This window comes from Pezoporus wallicus, unplaced genomic scaffold (assembly GCF_028554395.1).
Source record: "Pezoporus wallicus isolate ANWC-B61680 ecotype Strahan unplaced genomic scaffold, APGP_CSIRO_Pwel_v1 contig_7068, whole genome shotgun sequence".
Taxonomy (NCBI): Eukaryota; Metazoa; Chordata; class Aves; order Psittaciformes; family Psittacidae; genus Pezoporus; species Pezoporus wallicus.
Genome location: NW_026635623.1, coordinates 1,475,528 through 1,489,006, shown reverse-complemented (window position 1 = coordinate 1,489,006; position 13,479 = coordinate 1,475,528). Strand labels below are relative to the sequence as shown.

The 13,479-nt window shown below is 49.2% G+C and overlaps 1 protein-coding gene across 2 annotated transcripts in view; it reads left to right on the top strand.

The window, feature by feature from the left end:
- Positions 1-9,926, top strand: part of LOC130592658 (uncharacterized) — a 42,920-nt gene extending 32,994 nt beyond the window's left edge. For both annotated transcript variants that reach the window (XM_057397147.1, XM_057397146.1), the window contains exons 10-13: positions 284-442; positions 3,419-3,540; positions 5,061-5,246; positions 7,235-9,926. In XM_057397147.1, the coding sequence (XP_057253130.1) occupies positions 284-442; positions 3,419-3,540; positions 5,061-5,241 (462 nt within the window). In that variant the 3' untranslated portion in view covers positions 5,242-5,246; positions 7,235-9,926. The remainder of the gene's footprint in view (positions 1-283; positions 443-3,418; positions 3,541-5,060; positions 5,247-7,234) is intronic.
- Positions 9,927-13,479: the final 3,553 nt, after the last annotated feature.

The following is a 13,479-nucleotide window of genomic DNA, read 5'->3' as shown; positions in this document are numbered from 1 at the left end:
TGCTGCTGCTCTGGAGTGTCAGTGGCCTTTGGGTCAGCTAACTGGTCCTATTGCTTTTGGTTGGATGACTCCACACTTACCACCAATGTTTATGTCATCCACATGCAGCTTGGAGATACTCCATGTACTAGACAAGGCATTTTAAAGGAATACTTAAGCAAAGAAACGGGACAGCCAGCTGCATGGACAGAATATCCACTGTCTACACTGGTCAGAGCCCTACAGGTATGATTTGGTGCTTGCCCAGTAAAGGGAAGTTAATCTATGTGTCTTTGCTCCGGAGCAGGCTCTTGTCAAGGCTGTCAACGCCATTGTTATTGCAGAGTACGTGCAGGCCCTCCTGACCACTTCCAGGAAACTGTCTTCTGTGCAGAGGAGGAGGATTGTCAGCAAGATGGAAGAAGACCATAGGATGCTGCAAGACATCTTTAAAGAATGCTTAGTAAGTCTTTGATATGGTTACAGTTTTGCTCTGTGTCATCAAGAACAGTACCAGCAGAGGAAAAGGCTCTGAAAGCAACAGAAAAGCTTACAGGGTCTTACCACAGTGGCATCCAGCTTCACAGAAATGACAGTCAGATGTGCTGATGGCCCTTCTGATCTGCCAGAAGCTGTTAGTTTATAGTTTTGAAATGTATGACTAGAGGAGACAAGTTTCGCACTCCTGCCACTGACGTAAGAATGAGGTGAGTTCCTCTGAGCTGGTGTGACAGCTCCAAAGCTGTCAGCTCCCCCAGGCAAGCCTTGGTACATGGCATAGGGGTGTAGATGAGGAAGAGCTGTGTTTCTGCCAGTACTTCCCTTTGAGCCTCTGGACTGATAAACCAGATTAGATGCCCCACATCTTCACCTTCTCCGTGTGTTGCCCTGTATGACTGCTCCTCCCTGGACATGGTGTTTGCGTTGTTGCCCTTCCGTCCAGCCTTCTCCCTGCTCCCGCAGGCCCTTCCCAGCCTCTCAGAGCTGAGCTGATTGATGCATGAGCCATTTTCCTGTGCTGCAGCATTTCCTCATGGGTGGAAACATGATGATGCTGTTGTGGTTGGTGATGGCTGCACAGGGAGGCATGAGTCTTCCTGCAAGGGAAAACTCACCATTAGGAGGTAAAGATGTATTGCAGAAGGGACAGATGGGGTGTAAAAGTCAAAGAAAACTTGCGGGAAAATGTTAGGTCTAACTTGTAGAAAAAACTTTGGAAGCTTAAAAAAGTCTCTTTGCTTAATTCATAATCTGGTGTAATTGGCAGTGCTGCACATAGCATCTGTGGATGCCACCAGGCTGTCACATGGGTCCGTTGATTACCCAAGGGCAAGGACTACAATGCCAGCAGCATCCCCCCCTGCAGCCACTCAACCCAGCCAGAAAATCACTGCAGTGCAATGTGCCCTGGCACAGCCCTTTTATAAATGCAGGCCGAGAGTGCCCACATAGCGCCTCATAAGAGGCTGGACTGAGCACCACACTAATGGTTGCAAAATCAGTCTGGTAACAGGACTCAAATGTGACAGAGGAGATAAAAGAACACAGCTTTACTGTTTTTTTATACTTTCAAAAATCCCAAGTCATTTTCCTAACTCATGAATTTAAGTGCTAGGGACTGGAAATCTATTTTTGCCCATTTGAGTGCCCCTGCAAGTCATTTGTCAACAATTCTTACTTTGTCCAAAGAATAAAATGAAATTGAAATGATCATCTGTAGGCTCCTTTAAAAAGCTGTCAGACTCATTACAATTAATGCATTAGTTTCATGGTGGAAAGCTGGAAGCTGCCAGTGCTTTTAGCTGAAGACCCGCCTCTCCTGGAGTGATCAATCACAGATGAGTCAATGCTTTGAGCAATTGAACCACTGGGAATAGCAGGAGGATTCTCTAATCTTAACTCTGAAGTTTACCAGTAATGCTGCGCTCAGCATCAGCTTTGGATGTAATGTGCAAGGAAAGCTGGTCTACTAAACCCCTAGCTTCAGCTTGGGTGGAAAAAGTCTTCATCTAGTTAGCACTACTTCCCATGCGTCCCCAGCCTGTTTGCTTTCTTACTTGAAGTGGGAGCCTTGATTTGCAGGGGACAGCCTGATCCTCACTCAAATGAGATACATGGTTATGCATGCAAAATATGTACTCTGCTATGGACAGAATTTATCGTGCAGTTGCTGCACAGGCTGCACCTGCTCCCTGCCCTGCTCTGCCCTCTCTTCAGGCTCTTCCTTCCCCTCCGTCCTCAAACACATTAGGTAATACCTTGCTTCTCTCTGATGAGCAGTATGTGTCAGAGGCACTTAAGTACTGCTGACAAGACACCTCTTTGTTGTCCTTTTAGATTGCAGATTGTTTACCTCTGACCTTGCCTGTCTATATAGTGCTTAATGAAATCTGACAACTTCAAATTAATTAGCATTTTGTAATAGTGAGCTTGCCAAGTATGAAGCTGTGCAGTATCGGTGCCTTAGGAGCTGAGTGCAGCTTGTGCGGTGTGCAGAGCTAGACGTGCTGTGTGTCTGCAGTGCAGAGGAAGAGAGAGAACAATGTCTTTGGATATTGTTATTTATATTTTTGATTTATATTCAGTGCAGAGGTAAGCCCCACAGAGAATATGGCCTGCTGTTTCTAATGCCCCATGGAGATCAGGGGAGCCTGGGCTTCTCCTGCTCCAGTTTGGCAGCCTGTTCTCCAGGTTTGCTTTGTCACAGAGTCTCTGTTGACGTGATGGCATCAATAATTCAGGAAAGCAATTTAATCGCATTACTGCACCAATGAAAAATGTGGGCAAGACCTGAAGCTCTCTCTTGGCAGTTCATCTGCATTCTGCTTTATCCAGCTTTGCTAAAAATGCTGTATGTTTCTTGGTGAGGCTTTCTTCTGTGTGCTCCAGTTTAAAGAGAGCTGACCATATGCATCTACCAGCCATGTCATATCCTTTACAGAGTCCAGCCCTGCTTCCCATTTTTTCTGTTTTGCTGATAGAGGATCTGGTCCCCTCACCCTCTCTCCAAGGTCGATTTTCTGTCCCTGGGCTTACTCCAGGGCAGCAGAAATGCCAGAGTGTCTGGCCAACAGAGCTTGTTTTCACATAGGTACAGGGCTGTGCTTACTTCTGGAAGCAAAACACTTCCCAAAGGACAAAAGGGCCTTGAGAGGACAGACAGTGTAGGGAATAATATGGAACATTTGCCTGCTTTGCCACAGGAAATGCAGGAGGGGATCCTGCGCTGCAGAAGGTAGTCACCCAGCCCTGGAAGAAGTTTGTGGCTACACCCCAGTTTCTTTTCTCCTATTCTAGAGGGAAATCAGGCTTCTATACATGCAGACAGGCCTGCAAAGCTCCTAACCCATGCAGCAAGATCCTCAGTCTAATGCGAGTCCAGCTTTTAGCACGTGTGCATCTTTCCTTGCCCTGAGCACACCTTTACTTCTCTCCCCAGGGTCCTGCAGCTGGTCACCTCAAGGATCCTATACAAGCAATTTTAGAGCTTATTCAAGCTTCTGATTCTGAGAGGATGAAAATAGCCCTTTTGCCTATTCTCAGAGAATTTCCTGATCTAAGGTAAGGTGTTTTATTGGTTTGACTTCTGCAGTTCCTTGCATGATTACTTGCCACCAGAAGACCTACAGCAATATTAGTCCTGTGATACATTTAGCAGTGTGCTCAGCCAGGCACAATGTTTACCTTTGAATGTACTCAGTGCTGTCTATTTGCAGATGCTGATTAACATGGTTTATAACATTGACAGACATTAACCGGTGGAGTTGAGTTGTCCTTCTGTAAAGGTGAAGGCTTGATCAAACGGTTGTCAACAAAGCAGGAGCGCTGTGGAAAAATACTACCTGAATGGACAATTTACAGGCACATGTGTGCCACATATAGGTTTCGAGAGCATCCTTAACTCAGGCATTTCATAACTTCCAAGTATTTAGCATTTGGCTTTAATACTTCACCAACCCTTTTCTAGGTATAACTATTTCCACGAAATTCTAGGTGTATTCAGCGAGAATATATACTTCCATTCCCACAGGAAACTGTTAACAGAAAGGAAACCCAATATTTATTAGAGAAGGTGCGATCTTAGTAACTGCATTTGTTCCAAAGTCTGTGGTTTCTTACACCTATTTTTTGTTCTGATGTCTTGTGCTGGTGACTGTGTTTTTCCAACTTAACATGATTACAGTGTAGGGCTCTCTGTCACAGGATGCTGTGAAGGTCAAAAGTGTGAATAGCTTCAAATGGGAAGCAGACAATTTGTGGTAGATAATTATTTCAGTGCCTATTCAACATGACAGGCATGGTGTAACCCCCAGTGAAGGAATTCCCTAAACTGCAAACGGTCAGAAGCAAAACCCCAAGAAACACAGAGATCATGTTATGCTTCATCTGGTTTCTGTATTCTTTTCCTACTTTTGAAGATGCTATTGAGTAAAAGCTGCTTATGTGATAGAGTATAGCAATTCTTATTCTCTTGCATATATATACACACATATATATAACTATATATTTATATATAGTTATATAGCAAGTGGGCATAGAAAGTACTCAGAAGATTATTTTGATCCAGATCTCAGAGGAGGTCATCCTGGTGTGAGTAGATGCACAGGTCTTGATTTCAGCAGGTTCCTGTATATTTAAAATTGTTTGGCTTGGATACAATTGCCCTGTTTGTTAACCAGACTAAAATGTGTGGCCACACTCAGCAAAGCAGTGCTATGTAGAGCAAAAGTCTTAGAACCTTCCAGATGAACAAAATGTAGCTCCGTTTGAAAAGATATAAAAAATGCTTCCAAATGGTCAAATGCAAATTTCAAATGCAATCTTTTTCTAGGAGAAACCTAAACTGAAGGTTCCTTCAGTTTCATGGGGATGCTGTGGGCACTAGGCTTGGCGCTCATGAACTCAGCCATATCTCACAGAGCTTTTGTGATATGGCCTCCTCCTTGTTAGGTGTCCAGTAGGTGTCAAAAAGCAGCTCAGCAGTTTCAAATCTTTGGTCTGGTCCAGCAAAACTGAGTGTTGGAAAGCAAGATTTTTTCCTTGACTCGTTCACTGACCTGCCTTCTTAACCTTTTGGAAAGGAAGGAACATCTGAATGCAGTGCTGAACATCAAAGTTTCGCTCAACCGAGAAGACAGAGCTGCTCTCTTGGAGGCATTTCATGATAATTGCAGGGACTCAAAACCAGGAGTGAACTTGCTTTTTGCAGATATAGAATTGAAACCTGGAAAATATGGACTCTGTGCCTGCCTCTGCTGTTAGCAAAGGTAGGTGCATGAGTGTAAGCATGCTTGTGTGTAACACGCATACCTGTGCAGGCATAGGCATTCCTGCTTACGGGGAGGTGGAATGACTGTGTCTGTAGCAGCACCTCCCAAGGTCCTCATTGCTGTATACACTGCTTCTACTTCCCTCTCTCTGCCTGCAGATTTCTATGTCATGAAGCATCATGTTGTAGGCAGTGCAGGGTGCTGAATGCTTAGATGTGTGATTCAGGTTACAGCAGGGACAGAGAAGATGACAGGGCTCCCTGTCCCTTGCTCCCGTCTGTGTGCCTCCACAGCAAGGTCTCTTCACAGCATCCCTTCCTTCCCAGCTCTTACCATGTGTGTATGGGCAGGGTCTCCCAGGCAAACGCTGCTGCCTACTGGCAGGGCGTGCTGTCGGATTTTCTCCTCAGTGGTCTTCCTGCTTCCCTGGTGCTGAGGGAGGGATGTGCGAGCCTCACTGCAGTCCCCTCCACGACAGCTGCATTAATTAAGCTGGGCTTGCTCCTGTTCAGGTGACTGTGCTGCAAGCACCAGAGGTGAGCGTGTTCCCTTCATGCTGGCAGCAACAGCCGGTGGCAGAAAGGAGGAGGGATCAAAGTCAGAGGGATGACTGTCACTATAAGGTCTTTAATCCTCTGGCATGAATTGCCAGGGCTCATTTGAATCACCTGCAATCACCTCTTGGTTTCCCAAGTGATTCCTTCTCAGTCACAAATTGGGCTTTTTGGGGGGGGGGGGGAGGGGGGGGAGCAAGGGGGGTTAGGGGATAAGCTGCAGCAGATCTTGAAACTAAGCTGGTCCTGAGGATTTAAAAATACTTCTTAGTGGAGAACATGCAGCTGTTTGCTTCACTTTGAATAATCTGCAACTTCGTTTGGTCCAAATTTGCCCAGCTCCAGCTAAGAGCCAGAAAATCTTGTGTTATCTTTGCCAGGCCAGAACCTTCAGCTACCAGAAATAGTTCCCCCTTGGTTAATATTTACGGATTATCACCAGTCACCTTCTGTTGGATAAACTGACTAGACCGAGTATCTCAGGTTGAGAAGCACAATCCCTTTCCACCTCTTCCTCTGCTCTCTGGTGTCACCATTTATTTATAGCTCCCCATGTTGATGGATGAAGGATGAGTTATGCTGAGCTCTGACCTGAGGCCTCCAGGCACAAGCAGGCAGCGGGCTACCATGGTCTCAAGGAGAGAAAGCAATTAGAGAAACTATTAATAAGGACACAGCTTTCCCTTCCTAATCAAGACTGATTGGGATATAATGAGCTCGCTATCAGCCACCTCCTTTTATACCCTCCTTTAATCAGGAATTACCCATGGCATCACCTTCACTTTAGAAGAGGTATTCAGGAACGTGTTTTAAAACACTGTAAATCAGATAATCTCCTATTTGCTGAAATTCCCTGGGTAAATAGGCTCTCAATCCCAGAAAACCTGGCTGAGTCTGCAGTGTAGCAGAAGAACGTGTGTGGCACAGGTTGGCAGCTTCATCCAGGCTTGGGGATAGCAGTAGTGTTGAAAGCAGTTCTGGGATGTGCTCAAAGGAAGGTCACCTTCCTCCTTCCATCCCAGCCCTGTGATTTTGCTGTTCCACTCTGGGGTGTGACCTGCAGGTACATTGGGGATCCTCTGCTTTCTCCCAGACAGGGACACAGTAGCTGCTCACATTTGTCCCTTCTGTTTGTGGAAGTGGGAAACCTTTGGAAAAGTGTTGTCTTTAACTGTTTCATGTTAGCATGAAATGACCTCCCAGAAGAGGAGTGAGCTGGTTTGGCTGGCGTGGGCAGGAAGCAGCAGGGATGCTGCCCGCAGCTGTGGGCCCATTGATTACGTTAGCTGGCATAGCCCAAGAACTGGGGATTTTCAGCAGGTAAATGTTGATACAGCTTCATGCAAGACCCTGTGCATAGAAGCAGTGTTGTCTCTTGCACATATTCTGCTGAGCACTTAATTACCCAGCATTTTTCTTACTTTCCCTCAGGCCTGCTGTGAGAAACGTGAAGTTTCACTCCATGTGCAGTGTTTGCAGTCACAGCTCCTTGAAATCTTCAGTGACCCATGCAGCCTGATGTACAGAGAAACCTGACAGCTATGGAAGACAATTCCTGCACTTCTGCAGGAAAATCAAGAGGCCCAAATCCTAATCTTCTATGCAGAGTCCATGTGGAAGGTGAATGGAATACGGCAGAAAGATATTCTTAGCTGAGTCCTGCTAGTTATTCCCAGGATGTGGTGGGTGGTGAGTGGAGGAGGAGGATGGTCCCCCCTTGATAAATTTCTCTCTGCTTCCATCCCTTGTTTCATGCACTCTCATGTAAAACTAGGGACTGCTGCAGCACAGTGTCATGGCAGATGACATGGCAACACAACCTTCACCAGCAACCTGGGACCCTCTGTTAGGGAATCCTGCCTAGCCCATAGTTCTGGTGGTGCCTGCAGGTTTGGGCACCTAGATCCACACCCCCAAAGCCCTGCACCAGCGGGCTGCAGACAGAGCTGCCTCTTTTCTTGCTCCCCACACACGAAGGCTGTGACCTCCTTTGGGGGCACCTTGCCATGGCACTGGCTGTGGGATGAAGAACTCTTCCCATATGAGTTTTATAGCACTGAAGCAGAGTCTTGCATTGATTTTTATACCTCAGTTACTGGAAATTTCCTTTTGGAGAGGGAGGGGAAAGCCTCACAGGCAGAAGGCAGTGAAAGGAGATGTTTTTCCCAGCCTCTGGGTAAGGTTTGTGCTGTTTTCAGATGTAAATAGGCAGTTCTACTGGGAAAACACTGACTTTTCTTCCCAGTTATCTATGGACTGGTCACAACCTCCAAGCTGGATTTGGTTCAAGGTCCTTGTTTGCTATTGTGTTAATGTAGGCCATTACTGCTCCTCTCTGGCCATGTAAACAAGCAACAAAGCTCTCCTACCTCAGCAATGCCACTGCTTTTCTGGGCAGCCATTCCCCCTCAAATCTGCTTCCCTAACAAGAAAAGGGGCAACATGTCCAGGGAGTCTCTGTGGGCTTTTGGGGCACCACGAGAGGGCAACAAGAGCTGTCCTGTGCCCTTCCTGATTGCATGCCTGCCCCAAAGGCCTTGCTGCTGTGTCCTTTGCAGTTTATAGCTGTCCATTGCTGCTTCAGTGACACCTTTGCTGGACATGGGGAGCTGGTGGAGCTGCAGCCTGGCTGTGGGGTGTGAGTCGGGCTGTGGAGCTGGGTGGACCCTGCCTTCCAAGGGTGCCAACTCTGCCGTGCACCCTCCTCTACCACCCATGGCACATTCAAGAGTAGGAGGGATGATGGAGTCCACTGCGACAGTGGGGTCAGAGTCAGCTTCTGCCAATGGGAATTTCAAGCAATGAACCCTCGAGAGAAAATAAAAGTTCCTTTGACATTTCAATCATTTAAAATAATGCCACAGCATGTGAATGGCTCCTGCCACATACATGTCTCTGTCTGTGTAACATTTCTGCCATTTGACATTCATGGTCAGATGAGGGTATGTTCTGCTTACAAGTAATGGTTGGTAACCATAGGGAATGCTGGGCTTGGCACTACTGACCTGAAATGAGATAGATGAGGACCAGCCTCGTGCTATCATGACTGCTGCTGTGCCTATCCTCCCTGGGTAGGCAGGGGATGGGCAGCACTTTCTACTGTGTGTGTGTGTGCAGAGGAGCGCTGTTTTCAGTAAGGTTTCTTAGCAGCAAGTCTCTGCACCCTGTGTGTAGCATCCAGTCATGAAGAGACTGAGTACAGACTTGAATTTGCCCAGGAGGTTTAGCACTGGCGGCACATGAGGTTTTCCAGAGCCAGAGGGTCCCGGGACATTGGCTGGGGTGGACATCTGGGTGATGGGGAGATGCCACCTGGTGTGGAGGCAGATGGTGTGGGAGGGATGTCCTCATCCACTGGCAGGTCGTGTGGGGAGAACAGATGGTGTGTGTGGAGGCTCCGGGTGGGTCCCCTGGTGGGGAGGTGGTGGCAGAGGGGATGCTGGGTCCCTTCCTGTGCTATCTGGGGTGATCAGAAGGAGAGGGAGGCTATGGGGAAGGGAGATGAGGGATTTCCCTTGTTTGGGGGGATTTTAAGCCGCTCCACTGTGTGCCCTGACCTTCCCAAGCTGACCCAGCCTCCTCCTTCCTAGCCTTCACCCTAAACTGGGGTTAAAGTGCTCGGGTGGGATTTGTGCTGCTCTCTGAAGAGGGATGGGAAGCAGGGTCACACTTAGGATCCTTCTGCAGGATTATCTTGTGGCCTCAGGATGTGGGCAGGAGCAGCACTGCTTTTGCCCTCAGCCTGCCATGGAGCCATGCTGAGCATTTCCTATTTGCCTTTATGTCCAGAGGCTCCACCATTGCAAGCAGAACAGCATCGTTCGGAGCTCAGCAACCAGAGGCTCCCTGCACAAAGACCCCCTCCCATCCTGGGTTTCACTGGGATCCCCTTGGTGTCAGGGTCATGCCACTGCCATGCTCACCCGTCACCTGGATGTGCACTGGGCAGCACGGAGTGACACACTGCTCCTGGTGGTTTGATGCTCCAGCTTTTTTGGGAGCTGCTTTCTGTCCATCACCCCTCTGGCTGTGCACCAGGCCAACAGGTTGTGTGGTGAGCAATGATTTGTCACCCATGTTCCCCACACTGCTCGGGGCCAGGGTTTGGCTGGGTGCTTTGAAGTGCTGCGTGTGGCAGAGCCTCACCAGCCTTCCTGTCATCTGAGCTCCTGTCTTGGAGGGTCACCTTCAGTGCTCGGTACTGAGGACAGAGGAAAACAGACACTTCTTAACTATGCTGCAAGGTCTGAGGAAAGACCTGACATTTGCTGAGCTGCCACCTGAACTTCCCAGGTTTACTTAGTGGCTCTGCCAAACATGTGTGACAGTGAATGGAAGGCTTAATGGTGAAAAAGCAGGTAATACTGAGGACCTGGGACATGCTTGAGCTCTGCTGGATAGCAAATGAGGAGAATCAATGCTTAAAACTGTGAAACCTCAGAGAAGGCAAGCTGACTGCAAAATGTAATAAATTGTATTTTATTCCCTTTCATCCCCTCTCCCAAGGGGGGCCTGTCCATTGTGGGAAACTCATACATTGATCCCAATAGTAACCAGAGCAACTTGCATCCACCTTTGGGGCTTTCCTGTCCCACTTCGTGCTCTGCCAGCACACAGCTGCGGAGCAACGCCTGGCCCCTGGGTGGGAATGGCAGCATGACAAAAGCCACAACAGGCAGTTCCCCCACGGGGAAACACCCAAAACCACCGCTGAAGGTTTGATTTTAATGCTTGAATATCTGCCTTAGCCCCAGCACGCCATGGTCCTTGCGGGACGGAGGAGAAGGCACCAGCATCTCTTGCTCTGCACCGAGGGCTGGGCTGGGTCCCCAGGTTTCCGCAGTGGCTCAGGGGACACACCGGGCAGGGAAGGTACACGCGTGGTGCCATCTAGTGGCACTGGGACACGGAAAGGCTCTGTGTTTATATTATTATTATGGGGCATTACCGGGGTATATGCCTGTGTGGGACAGCAATGGTGTGGGCTGTGAGTGTCCCCTTTCTGGGGTGTGAGACTAGCAGGAAAACAGAAAGTTGATAATTCTGGTGTAAAGTAGGGTGCACAGCACATGTAGGTATTTCTGCCAGCAGAATAACTAGTGGTTTTGTGCGTACATTGTGAAAGAAAGTGGTGAGCAGAATCGTCAGGATATGTCTTGTGCTTTATAAAACGAGCTTGTGGGTGTACGGAGGAGAGGTCCGGAGGCAGCGCTGCAGGGCTAGACCCCAAGGAACTGATTTCTTCCCTCTCCACAGCAGTCAGGTTTCCTGCAGCAGTGAAGGGCTTTAGGAGAAGGTTTTAGTTGGCAATCTGACCTAAGACCATATTGACAGCAGAAGATGAGTTCCTGCCCTCACCCCCAGGTCTCTTCCCACTACCTCCATCATATTGGCTCTTGGAGTTGGCTTCACTTCTGTGACAGCCTGTGTGGGGCTCCTCATGCAGCCTGTGTGGGGCCATTACATACTGCCCAGATGGACTGTTCTAAAAGGGGTGCCAGTCTGCAAGCAGTTAAAATAAATGGCCTGGTTTAAAAGAACTGTTGGGAAAACCCCTGTGTTCAGGGCTGGGACAAAGCATTTGCAAGAGCTTTTGCAAGAGCAGACTGATTGGAGTATTTTGTTGTACCATATCCTTGCAGAAGGATTGGAAAAAAAAAAGTAGAACAAATCTTGCTTCAGTGATGAGTGTCAGATTTTTTCCTTCACTAGTTTATACCCTCCAAACTTCTCCACACTGATCTTTTGTGATCTTTTGTGCCTAACAAAATGGGCTTGTGCTATGCCAAATGATGTCATTTTATTACAGTCCAACTGCCCAGTACTGGGAAAGATCTGAATCTCCATTCCCAGCCACAAGCTGCAGCTCCTGCTGATGCTGCCATGTGATCCAATAGCCCATTTTGCTCCTGTGTGCCAGGGTCTCATCCAGCAGAACAAAACCTGGGAGGGAGAGCTGGATCTGCAAGGCGAAGGATGAGCCCATGCTGAGCTGGTTTTGCAGCCCACAAAGGAGCTGGGATAGCCTCTAAACACGAGTTCTGTGTTAAAAGCTTGTGGAAGGGGAAGAGCAGTTCTGTGCACAGGCTGCACTCTGCCTGATGCGAAGTACCCATGTACAGAGCATCATTGGCATTGCACAAGGCTGGATAGTGTGGTTCTGCGACATATGTTAGCAGCCTCGCCCTTGCTTCATGGGTGACTACACACCAGAAATGTCCTGGTGTAGGTGACAGCACCCGCCTGTGCTTGCAGCTCTGGGCTGTGGCCGCCAAAGGCACTCTTGTCGCCCCAGGTCTGAGCTGCCTCTTTCACCCACCGGTCTCCCCACTGCAGCTCCAGGCAGGGCTGTTTGGACAGGGAAGCCAGGGCCTGGCTTGGCACTGGTCTGCTGGTGGGGCTGGTCTGCTGGTGGAACTGGGGAGGCTGGGGGCTGCCACCTGTCCTGGGTGCCTGGGCACAAGGCTAAAGCACAGGCTGCAATGGGCAGCACACAGCCACAGCTGCAGCACTTGTCTGCAGCTTGGGCCTGTTCAGGGTAGGGGATGGGTAGAGCGCCGACCCCTCTCCTATGTACTGTGACCTGTCTATATGTAACTATACTGGGAGACAACTCAGGCACTTGTGGGGTAGACGGACATCTCCTGGTGTGCCCCCACCCGTCAGCAGTTTGCAACCCTTGCATGTGCACTGATGCCTGCTGGGGCCCACTCAGCCAATACCCCATGTGCTTGTGGATGGGGGGTCTTGCTGTAACCATGTTTCATGACCCTTTCAGTATGAATCTTCTTTCACAGGTTGTCCAGGTGCTTGGGATTTGCCCCTGGGCTGGCTGACAGGACACACGGGTGTGGGCTCTGACAGTTCTCTTCTGGAGCAGCAGCAGCATGAAGGGAATTGTAAAGACCCTCTGCCAAGGTGTGACCCTGGGCTTGGAATGCTGCAACCTTCCCTGTCAATAGGGTCTGGTTTTACCCCTTAGCCCTGTGCCAGCGTTGCCCTGACAGAGGGGCTGCTCGTTGTGGTCAGCTCTCGGGGCAGACTCCAGACACATCCCTATGTGTAGTCACCTCGCTCCCCAAACCGAGGAGGTCTGATTGCCCCAGCCTGTAGCCAAGCTGCCTTGGGTCCCCCTTGGAATGTCTTTTCACCGCCGCTGAGGCACCCGTATCAAGCTGGGAGCTGCCACTAGATGGAGGTAAAACCTGCGGGAACCCAGCAGGGTGAGCTCGGCGTCCTGAAACCAACCGTGTGCTGGGCCGCATCACCGGCAGCGGGTCCAGCAGGTCGAGGTAGGGGGTTCTCCCCCTCTGCTCTGCTCTTGTGAGACCTCCCACTGCAGTACTGCATTTAGCTCTGGGGTCCGCAACAGAAGAAGGACCTGTTGGAGCGAGTCCAGAGGAAGCCACGAAGATGCTCAGAGGGCTGGAGCACCTCTGCTGTGGAGACGGGCTGAGAGAGCTGGGCTTCTTCAGCCTGGAGAAGAGAAGGCTCCCGGTACACCTTAGGGCAGCTAAGGTCCAGAAGGAGCGTGGAGTTGGCAGCAAAGTTTGTTCATTCACAACGTACGAGGAATCCTTGAGCGAGTGAGTGGTTTCCCGATAGTGATGGGGGAAAATTTGCCATCACACAACCAGGGCTTGGTATCAAAGCCAGCATGGAGCTGAATTTCCCTG